Below are 11,833 nucleotides of genomic sequence, written 5' to 3'. Positions count from 1 at the left end.
TTCTTCTTCCTCTTCCTCTTCCTCTTCCTCTTCCTCTTCTTCTCTCTCTCTCTCTCTCTCTCTCTCTCTCTCTCTCACACACACACACACACACACACACTCAATGTACTTGCAAAACAACAGAAATAACTAATAATACTAAAAGTGTGCAACCAGTAGAAGGGGGTAACAAGAGGTAATTACTGTATGTTGTTACTGACAGAAGTATTTAGCAGAGTGATAGCAAAAAGAAAAAAACTGTCTCTCTCTTTAGTTGTCTTGTCCCGAATGCGCCATCCTAGGGAAGGAGTTGAAACAGTTTGTGTCCAGGATGTGAGGAATCTGCAGATGCCTTTTTAGCCTTTCTTCTGACCCACACAATGTATAAGTCTTCTATGGAAGGAAGGCTGGTTATTTTTTCTGCAGTCTTAACTATCCGTTGGAGTCTTATCTGTCTTGTTTGGTTGCTGTACCAAACCAGATAGTTATAGAAGTACAAATGACAGGCTTAGACTGTATCAACAGCTCCTGGGGCAGTTTGAACTTCCTGAGTTGATGCAGGAAGAACATTCTTTGTTGTGCCTTTTTAACGATGGTTCTAATGTAAAGCATCCATTTCAAGTCCTAGATTTCAAAGTTCTATTACTTTCTTGAAAGATTATTCAGAAGGCTTCCTTTTGAAATGTATGTAGTACAGCAGTAAATTTTCCCTTTCTGGTAGACAGACTGACATTTATTTAATGTAGTAGTTTTTATAACATCATGAAAGCAATACTGTTTTATTTTGTTTTTTGGTGGCTGTTTTGTTGGTGCCAGCGTTCAGTACTGCAGATTTTTATAAAAGGTAGAATTTAGCCATCTGTGTGGTTTACTGAATAACAACAACAACAACAACAACAACAACAACAACAAAAGGTTTATTCATAGGAATGTGCAAAGTGATTTTTGCATGGAATAGCTGGATTCATATGATCCGTTCTCAAACTGAAACACACGTTTCAGATCATTCATTTTATCCATGGACTGTAATGTGGATGTTTTGTTTCAGATTTATATTAAAACCTAGTGGACAAAAGGGATTGGGAGGCTTAGAAAAGGAGAGGAAATAACACACTGCATGCTGGATTATTTATTATCACAATAAGGAGCAGCTGTATAGACTAATGCACTAGTGATGGCAGTAGCTGAAGGGAGGGCAGAAAGAGAAGATGCACAAGTTAAGGGCATTGTTGGTCCAGTACAGGTAGTCCTCAACTTACAACCATTCATTTAGTGATTGTTTGAAGTTACAACGGTACTGGGAAAAGTGACTTATGACTGGTTTTTGATCTTTTTCACACGACCATTGCAGCATCCCTATTGTCACATGATCAAATTCAGATGCTTGGCAACTGACTCATATTTATGATAGTTGCAGTGTTCTGGGGTCATGTGATCACCTTTTGTGACCTTCTGAGAAACAAAGTCAATGGGGAAACCAGATTCACTTAACAATTGTGTTTCTTACTTAACAACTGTAGGAAGAAAGGTTATAAAATTCACTTAACAATTGTCTCACTTAGCAACAGAAATTTTGGGCTCAATTGTGGCCTTAAATCAAGAACTGCCTGTAGAGTATATTATTGTGTGACATTGTAGTGACGGGGAGGAGGAAGGGGAAGGGAAAGAGGTGCTAGGAAGGTCACATAGGCTGAACAGACGGTAAGATACGTTTCCCTATGGAGCTTCTGAAAGTTGACACGCATCAACCTTTCCATAAATGCCCTATAAACTTATTCTGAGATCTTCTGAATCTAAACCTCTGAACAGCAAACAATATCCCAGGCTTACATTTTGCTAAACCAAGGAAAAATTAACACACCTTCCAGAATTTGATGGTTTGCTCTGGATTCAAAACAATATATGTTTTTCATTTCATGCATACTTATATTTACTTGCTGCTTCATAAAGCAAAGCATTCTGAATCATGGAGACTATTTCATTAGTATTTGAGCTTGTACCTTTGGATTTGTGTGAGGCCTTATGTGCTCCTTTCATAATTGATGTTTCTTTCTGCATACCATTTATCACAAATAAACAAAGCAGAGACCTCTGTGGGAATGAGTGGCAAAGAGGAAGCAAATGACAAAAGCAACATTTTGCTGAAATCCTTCAGTTCCGCTGATACCCTGAAAAGGATACAACCTGGTCTCAACATTTCCTGTTAGTTCCACATAACTGATTGAATGCCAGACCATATGCCACTATTGAGTGAACTATATTTAACAAGTAAAAGAAAAAAGAGTCCCTGCGGATTTTACTCCGCTAGTTGCTGCTGATAGGGGGCAGTGCTCATCTCAGTTTCAAGGGCATTGAGCCAGCGCTATCTGAAGACATTTCTGCGGTCATGTGGCCAGCATGACATCATGGAGCGCTGTTACCGTCTCACCGAAGTGGTACCTATTTATCTACTTGCATTTGTATGCTTTTGAGCTGCTAGATTGGTAGGAGCAGGGTGAGGACAGAGCTCATCCTGTCACATGGAGCTCGGGTCTCGATATTTAACAAGTAAAGGAGTGGATTTGCGAGAGGGAAAATACCTCTCTCTTCATCTAGAAGAGAGGTGTAGTTTACTCTGTAGTTTACAGTTTTGTCCAAATTTTGTCAAGAAACAAAAAACAAAAACAAAAACCCATATCCTTTCAAATGGGTTGAATGCTCTCACAGGAGAAAATTAGGGTATGTCTTCCAAATGTTGTCTTTTTTTTTTTCTGTCACCAATTATCCACAGCTATGCAGTCTCTTCAGTTTGAAGTGTCTTCCTGCACTCCCTGTAATAAATACCTGGGATTACATCATCCTTCACCTTGGTTCCCTCACCTGCTCCTTCTTGTCCTTTTCCTAGCTTACTTTAGCCATTATCTGTGGAGGATATTGAAGCTCTTCAAAACCAAACTTTATCTCTGTTCCTGACCTGATATGGTGCAAGATCTTCTCATACCCCATATAGAGTGGCAATTGGAGCATCTAGAGCCCTCCTGCCTTCTGAGTCTGAACCTGCCAGTAAAGCCAACATGGCTGGAAGGTAAAAGCTGCACTTCATTGGGGTTTTAATGCCTCACTTATGCTGCTCAGAGCCTCTTCTGTGGCCTTCATTAAGGTGTTCAGCAAACTGCTTGAGAGTGATAAATTGGACAAGGATACTAGAAATTTGTTGAAGAAAATTTTTCCATGGCTGAACTGACACCGGATTCTTTACAACAAATTAATGGATTGCTGATTGACACTGGATTCCTTAACAACCAAATTAATGGATTGCATATGATCATCAAAAGAAGCCTCAGGCTGTGAAAGAAGGATATAGATATAATTCGGTACAGCAATCTTTGAAACAGACTTTTTTTTTCCTTTTCCTTTTCTTTTCTTTTTTCTTTTTTTGACAATGCAATAGAAGCAATGAAGGAAACAAAAATTCTCTCCAACTCTCCAGAATGAGAAGAAAAGAAATCTTCCAAACAGTCCAAGGCTTTTCATTCCTCTTTACTTTTTCAAGCAGTTTTTAAAGATTCAGTCTTAGATAAGCAACAACTTAAAATTCCAAACTGATTTAGCACTCTAGTAAGAAACTTTAGTTCTGCGTGGTTATCTTCAGAAATTTACAGGTAGCATGTAATATGAATGGCTTTTATACTGCAGCACCAAAAATTTTAGTGAGTTTTAGAAACAATCAACAAGAATTATACAATAGAAATCAAGCTGATAATGTTTTTTCCAGCTCTTATTCCTAAGGCTACATCCCTATCAGAAGATATTGTCATCATACAGACAGATGATCAGGCTGATTACTTGGTGGTCATTTTAGCACCAGAAAAGGGAGAGTTCAGGACAACAGTGGATCAAAAATGCCAATTTGTTTATAAACACTTTGTAAATTCCAGATAAAAAGATTGTCAGCCCTGACATGTCTCAACAAGGAGATGTTATTGAATATAATAACTTCAATAAACTTCATCACAATCTTTCTCCCAAATGGAAATGTCATAGTTTTTTTTCCTGTTTCTGCTATGTGAAGGAACGACGTATGCACTGCCTTGAGCTTTTGAAGAAAGGTGATATAATGGATAAATACCAGTTTAGATTTTCCGCTTCAGGTTTATATCCTCTTTCATCAGATGATTAGGCTATTATCATATTAGCTTTGTGTGCAGCCAGAGCTTTTCTGCAGTTCTTACCTAGACATTTGTCTCTTGTATAGGTATTCTCCAATGGGCAAATTTTCATTTCAGTCATTTTTGTCTAGGGTCAGGTTACCAAGCACCATTAATGATTTAAAAGCAAATCCTCTTGAATTAGATGCCTGCCATAAAGTCTTATGGGTCAAGAATTTCTGTTTATTTTTTTCACCAGATTAAAAGCCATGAATATAAATCTTTTGGCTCTCTGGGAGATCATGCTACTCTCAACCTACTTTTAAATAGAAAATTCAATGAATCCATGTTTTCATTAGAAGAGATAGTATGGTAACAAGATGTATATCAACTGAAAAAGGATTTACAGATCTAAACTTTTTTAATAAATTTTTTTCTTGTTCTCTTGGGTAATATTGTGACTTCTATTCAGTCAAAGCAGAACATCTAAAAATATTCTCTGCATACACGGATTAATCCAAATCAATGAAGGCTTAGCAGAATGTTATCTAAACTATTTTAAAAACTCAGGACTTAAATTTGGAGTTCCCATTCTGGCCATCTTCTTTTCTCCAGAGAATAGAAATCTTTCAAAAAAGCTTTCTGGAAAAAAGATTTTAGAGAGAGAATGAAGCTAGCATAAACCATAATAGTTTTGTCTTTTCTTTCACTTACCAATAGTACAGAAAGGTAGAGAGCAGCAGAAAATAATAATAATCATCCCTGATTTGAGATTTAGTTCAAGAACTTATTTCTTTACCAATATATGAATCTTTATAGCAAATTTACATTTTAAGATGCAGAAGCTCACTGTTTGGAGATATTTGAACCATATGGTCAATTCTCAAAGGAGAGAAGACATGTCTAATATCCAGATACTCTATGAACATCATAATACTCCTGAAAAGATCCTTTATATGGTATAACAGTATAAAGGTACCATTTATGCCTACCATGGTGGACCTTTATAAGATGGTCTCTCTCTCTTGATTTTGAGCTTCACCACAGATTTGTCTCAACAATGCTATTGTGTGTGATTTTCCTTCCATCTGGCCAGAGTGTTTTTTTCAGACACCTAGAGGTTCATAAATGTTCTTAGTGATCAATCTAGCAGTAATTGATTACATTCTGTTTGGATGGTTAACATTCTCTGCAAAAGAGGTAGTCTTTTTGAATCTTTAAAATTATCTTCTTTGAAGATATTCATCTTCAAGATAGTTTTGCTTACTATGTTGACTTAAGTACTTTAGGATTATATTCGTCAAAGATTTTTATCCTTCAGACATTATTATTAATTCATGGTTATACAAGTTAGAGTATTGAAAAGCGGAATCTTTTCAGACAAGCAAGTTGATTGCATTGGTTGGTATAGTAAAGTTATCTTCCACTTTGATCCTCTTTGATTAGTAATGTACTTTCAGTCATCTAAAAAAAGAATTGTGATTTAGCGTTCATGAATATGCAGAGAACATCCAGAAATATGTTTCTTTGTGCTCTAGTGAAGAACAAGTTCTAAGATCACTAATAGGCTGAATGACAGTTAATAAATAGGATGAGCAATCTATTCTGATTTGGGTTATGCTCCCTCTGAAGAATAAGTTTTAGAAATCTGCTTTGTTGATTTTCACACAATTTTTCTTAAAAGTCTTATTTCATATGCTAGTTGCAATTCATCCTTTGTATAGAACTAGGTATTTTGATCAAAATATTTTGCAGCTTTTAATACCTTTTATATGAAAACTTGAGAAAAAGTAGACCTGGTTCAAATTGTAGCAAGTAGCTCAATCAATGCACTGATATAATTTTTAAAGACACAAATTGTCTGGGTTCAATTTTTCCTATATATTTCTCTCCCTTTTCTCCCTCTTGAAATTATTAGAACCTTCATTTGTTGTCTGAAAAGAAAGTTTAATAAGATTCCTTTTCCAATTAAAGTAAATTTCTTTTGTTCTTTTATAACCCCAGATAATTCAAGTTTTTGGACTTTTTCCATGCATGTTCTTTCTTGGGCATTAGGTTATCTTCTATTTGAAAAGGCTACATAAGCAGTTTTAAGTATGCCTTTGGTTGAAAATTTTATTGAACTTGGTAGGACATCTGAACATAAAATCTGAATGTTTCATAACACATACTAATGGTGTAAAGTACCTGGATCTGAAGAAGCAACGATGCTTTAAATATGGCATAAGCAAACATATTTTTCCTAATCGCAGCTCCATAAAGGAGATGCATTTATAGCTGCCGTGCAAACGTAGGTATAGGCATGGATCTTTTAAAGAGTTATCAACTGAGTAGCAAGCATGGCCATTAATAGATCCAGTTCAAGACCTTTGCCCATTTCAGATCCAAATTTCTTTCTCTTGTACATGTTATTCTACGGTATAAAGTATTCTTATTTGTGATCTTTTGTGTAAAGAAAAATCTAATAAGAGTTAAACATTTTGCCCTCATTGTACTTTTCACCAAATAGGAAAAATTAAGATTTTAAAACTATTTAACAATCCATACAAAATCTATTTATTTTCTTGTTGATGTTATTCAGTTTTAGTGTCATTCTGTAGTAGATATCCTGCCATTTATTTGTGATACAAAGCCTCCGTTCCCCAATCATTCCTGTGAATTATTTCAAACATCAATAATCAAACCAATCAGGAGTCAGTCTTCTTCCTTTTTTATTTCTTTTACAGAGAACCACCATAAAAGTTAATAATGTTTGTCTATATTGTAGTAAAACTATATTGGTTGTTCTTTTTTTTTTTTACTGTTGTTTTAATTTTTTACATATTTCACCTGAGAAAATATATTTAATGTTATTATTGTCCATCTAGACTGGACTGACACCATTAATGGAAGCTGCTTCTGGTGGCTATGCTGAAGTAGGCAGAGTTCTTCTCGACAAAGGTGCTGATGTAAATGCACCACCAGTCCCTTCTTCAAGAGATACCGCTTTAACCATTGCAGCTGACAAAGGACACTACAAATTCTGTGAACTGCTTATTAGCAGGTATTATAGTTTATCTTCTCCTAAACAGTCTGATTTTTTTAATTGGTCGCAGAGCCATGACCTCTTGGTTCTATGACCAGTTAAGAGGTCTAATATGGGCGACTATTAATTCCATAAAACATATAGTGTTTTATATAGTGGATATATAGTGGATTGTGAAGTAATACATGGAAGACAGATTCCACTTCCAAATCTAAACACAAGCAGCTAGAGCATTCATATAGGAGTCTTAAATAGCTGTCCAGAGCCATCCTAATGGGTAGTATATTAATTTGTGGTTGTATAAAAGGTATCCTGTGTAGGGCATTCAAAATATTATAAACATACCTGGGGATTGTACAAGGAAGAAGAAAAATGGCAGTGTAATATACACTGGCTACATCTCTTCAGGGGTTTACCTAAAGCTATGCTGCCTCAAACTAAATAGACTCTACAGGGATCTTGTCTTCTCCGCCTTACCATGTTGGATTGGTACAATTTAATCTTTGAGCAATCAGATCTGACGGTCTTTCGATCCCAAAAATACTTACTGTGAGCTTGATAAAACCTTGGCTGAATGTAAGCTGTGAATTTGGGATCAAAACACACATACAGAGTATGCATATATAGTGAATGTTTGTAAAAACCAGAACATTGTTAATCCTAAGAGAATAGTGAATATTTGACAGAATTGTGAAAATTTACACTAACCATTAGATTATTATCCTTTAATACTTTACTATTATGTTCATTCAGAATAATAAGAATGCATTTTGCATATGAGACTGAATACAGTCTCAGCTGTTCAACCTTCAACTCAGTGACTATTATTAACAGAAATTCATCCCTTTTTTTTGCAAAGAGTTCATATTTCAAAACAGGCCTCTTTCATTGTTATTTACATTATTTTATTTGTAACATTTCCCCTTTTTTAAAAAATTCAGAACAGTTCCAAACTAAACTTTGAATTTTGTAACATAAAATAAAAAGTAGTGCTTTCTGTAGAGGGAAGAACATCTGTTAATATAGCTCCTAACTGTTTAAGGAGCTATAAACTATTTAAGGAGCTATTACTTTAAAGTAATAGCAATTCCTGGTTATGTCACAAGGGATCATAAGCAAATGATAATTTAATTGGGTGGCTCACTTGTTTATAATTTGGTGCTCTCACTTATCTTTTTGTAATAACAATTTTTGTACATTTTGAATTCTTGTAAAATTGTTTTTTTTTTTTACAGTTCTTTGAATGTCTTATAGAATCACATTACATGAGATGGACGGCCATATAAATATGATCAATAAATCAATTAATAAGTAAACAGTAGCAGCCTTTGGAACAGAGTTTTTGAGGAGGGGATTATGTCTTCCTTGTTGATTAATCAAGCTTTTTTATTTTTTGGTAGGGGAGCTCACATTGATGTTCGTAACAAAAAAGGAAATACTCCATTATGGCTTGCTGCAAATGGTGGTCATTTAGATGTTGTCCAGTTATTAGTACAAGCAGGAGCAGATGTAGATGCTGCTGATAATAGGAAAATAACTCCTCTAATGGCAGCCTTTCGAAAGGTAAACAATTTTTATCTTTATTTAACTGAAAATACAGGAAGTCCTTGACTTACAACAGTTTGTTTAGTGATCATTTGAAGTTACAATAGCACTGACAAAAGTGACATGGTTGTTTTTCACATTTATAACCTTTGTAGCATCCCCATGGTCATATGATCAAAATTCAGATGCTTGGCAATTGACTCATATTTATAATAGTTGCAGTGTCCTGAGGTTCATGCAATGGGGAAGGCAGATTCATTTAACAATTCAGTTAACAACTGTGGCAAGAAAGATTGTAAAATAGGGCAAAACTGACTTAAATGTTTTGCTTAGCAACAGAAATTTTGGGCTCAATTGTGGTCATAAATTGACTACAATGATTTCAGTATGGCAATATCATATGTTACTATCTATTGGCAAGCTTGTATGAATCCCATATATAATTGCCATGGGATTAGCTCCATCCTGTTTGATTTTCCAAAAGACCCTCAAGACTTGTCATGTAATCAGATTTGGGGGCTCTCAGGACACAGGAGACCTGTTGAGATGGCTCTGCTGTAGAGATAACCATTTTTATTCCTCTCATCACCTATGATTTGTGTCGCAGATTTTTATGATACTAATATGGATTTTTACATTTTATATCTGTGATTTTACACTGTTATTTTATCTCGTGTGCTGATGCGATGGGCATTTATATAAATTTGATAAATACTGAACAGGAGCAAGTTGTTGAAGTATAAATTTAAAAAATAGGAGGCATTGCCAATACAGTCTTAATGTCTCACATCTGTTTGAGTTAATTGCGTTTATTTTATAAACTACTTATATGTTTCCAAATGAAAGCATCTAAGCCTGGTTTATTATTTTGAAACAATAATATTTGAAATTTAAGATATATATTAGTTGGATGGATACAGTTGCCATAACTTTACAACTTTAAGAAACAATGTATTTCAGCAGATGAATGTCTCAATCCATATTCTACTGATAAAAGATGTCCATAGTTGTCACCATCAGTATTCCTATACTGGCAATCTCTAGTTATGCCAGGGTTTCATTCCAGGAAGTTTGTTTTGTTTACAATTTTAAAAATACTAGTAATTTTAGATGTTAAACCTATTTCATTTTTTCCTGTTCCATGTGTCTGGAAAGGTAAGTACCGTTGGGTTTTCTTTAAAGCTAAATTCCAAACCTTTATTTTTGCTTAGGTTTAGACTTAGACTTAGAATATTTTATTGTCACTTTGAACATACACTAATTGGCATACATTAAAATGAAATTACGTTGCATGCAGCTCTCAAAGGGTCTCCACCTCTAATATAAACATAAACATGACAAGATAAAATACATACATACATACATACATACATACTTACATACATAATTATGCATGTACCCACATATATTCTATGACACAGAGAAACAACACTGTCTATTGTATTAATTGAATAAATATGATCCAGGAAAAGAGATCCTCTTTGGTTTTATGAATTTATGCATATATATTCCTCCTTACACTGAGTAAATGAGTTTGCAGCAGGAAGATGTTTTAGTGAACTGTTATATACTTTTGAAACTCATTTTTCATGTCATATCAGTGATGCTGAAAATTTGTTTCTTAGGGTCATGTGAAAGTTGTACGCTATCTAGTAAAAGAAGTCAACCAATTTCCATCAGATTCTGAATGTATGCGATACATAGCCACAGTTACTGACAAGGTAAGTTATTTTTTCTTTCATATTCTTTAGAATATTAGACAAAAATATATTTTACTATGGTATCTGAAAACTGTGCTCAACTCACTCCTAGCATTTGTTTAGATTTTCTGTGGTCTTAGTGTTCTAATTCATTTATGAAGAATGTAGATAATAAGTAAAAATAAATAACAGTAAATACTCATTCATTCTTGAATACACAAAATATAAGGATGTGGTATCTTGCCAAGTTCTGTTTCATATTTGCCAACATAGCATGGCCAGTAAAATATCTAAAATATCTGGACTAGCACTGATGATGTTATCTAGTTAGACTTAGAGTAATGAAACGTCTGTAAGAAAATATGCAAGCTCAGAGAGCACCAAGAACCCATCAGTTAAATATCTCATATATTCTTTATCTTATAAAGACTACCTGAAAATTATATCATCAGTTAAGGTACTAAATTAACTTATTTTCATTGGTCGGTTGAATATTTTAACTTTCCCAAATCTTTGGAAAGCTTGTGCCATGAACTTACTCCACTTCATGTCATTGTGTGCTGTATTGGTCAAATCATTGGTGCTCATTTCTCCTCTTTCTCCTCCTCCTTTGCTATTTTAGGAAATGTTGAAAAAGTGCCATCTATGTATAGAATCAATTGTTCAAGCCAAAGACAGACAGGCTGCAGAAGCAAACAAAAATGCAAGCATTCTTTTGGAAGAGTTGGATCTGGAAAAGGTAAGTAAACCCTTTTCTGAAAAGTTTGTATTTAGATTTGGAACAACAAACAGTGATAGAAACATAGAAACTGATGGCAGAAAATGATCCACTGGTCCACCTAGTTTGCCCTTTGAGTTTTTGTTTGTTTTTGTTTATTTTATTGTTTTTTCTTATTTATGTATTTTTAATTTTTGTCAAAAGACAGACATATGTTATCCCATGCATGTTAAAACTCAGTAACTGATGATTGACCCACTATCTTCTCTGGAAGTTGGCTCCAAGCTTCCAGTATTCTTTCTGTGAAGCAATATTTTCTTTACTTTGCATTACTTTATATTACTTTTGAACTGTCCTCCTGTCAGTTTGATGGTATGCCCCGTGTTCTTGACTTTTGTTTAATATTGAAAATACTGCCTTCTAGAACCTTATTCACATTCTTAATATATTAAAGGTTTCAGTCATGTCCCCCCCTCCCCTTTCCCTTCTGTCCTCCAGGCTGTACATATTCAGTTCCTCCACTCTCCTGATACATTTTGTCCTCCTGACCATTTTTGTTGCCCATCTCTGGACTCACTCAGTCTTATCAATATCTTTTTTAAGGGAGGTCTTCAGAATTGAAGATGGCATTCCAAATGGGGTCTAACTATATCCCTATGTAGCAGGATCAGGACCTCCTTTTTCCTGCTGCTGATCCCTCTAGTGATGCATCCCAGAATTGTGTTTGCCTTCACAACTG

At 34.8% G+C, this 11,833-nt stretch overlaps 1 protein-coding gene and 1 long non-coding RNA gene across 5 annotated transcripts in view; one reads left to right on the top strand and one right to left on the bottom strand.

The window, feature by feature from the left end:
* The window catches only part of LOC117664796 (uncharacterized), a 45,498-nt gene that overhangs the window by 4,740 nt on the left and 28,925 nt on the right, over positions 1-11,833 (bottom strand). The gene's annotated exons all lie outside the window — the stretch shown is intronic.
* The window catches only part of ANKRD17 (ankyrin repeat domain 17), a 139,005-nt gene that overhangs the window by 105,234 nt on the left and 21,938 nt on the right, over positions 1-11,833 (top strand). For all 4 annotated transcript variants that reach the window (XM_060691728.2, XM_060691727.2, XM_087892253.1 and 1 more), the window contains exons 21-24: positions 6,974-7,149; positions 8,532-8,694; positions 10,302-10,397; positions 10,999-11,115. In XM_060691728.2, coding sequence (XP_060547711.1) covers positions 6,974-7,149; positions 8,532-8,694; positions 10,302-10,397; positions 10,999-11,115 — 552 coding nt within the window. The remainder of the gene's footprint in view (positions 1-6,973; positions 7,150-8,531; positions 8,695-10,301; positions 10,398-10,998; positions 11,116-11,833) is intronic.

This window comes from Pantherophis guttatus, chromosome 4 (assembly GCF_059756535.1).
Source record: "Pantherophis guttatus breed Tessera chromosome 4, ASM5975653v1, whole genome shotgun sequence".
Taxonomy (NCBI): domain Eukaryota; kingdom Metazoa; phylum Chordata; class Lepidosauria; order Squamata; family Colubridae; genus Pantherophis; species Pantherophis guttatus.
Note: the sequence above shows the minus strand (reverse complement) of the source record. Positions and strands in the feature narration are given on the sequence as shown.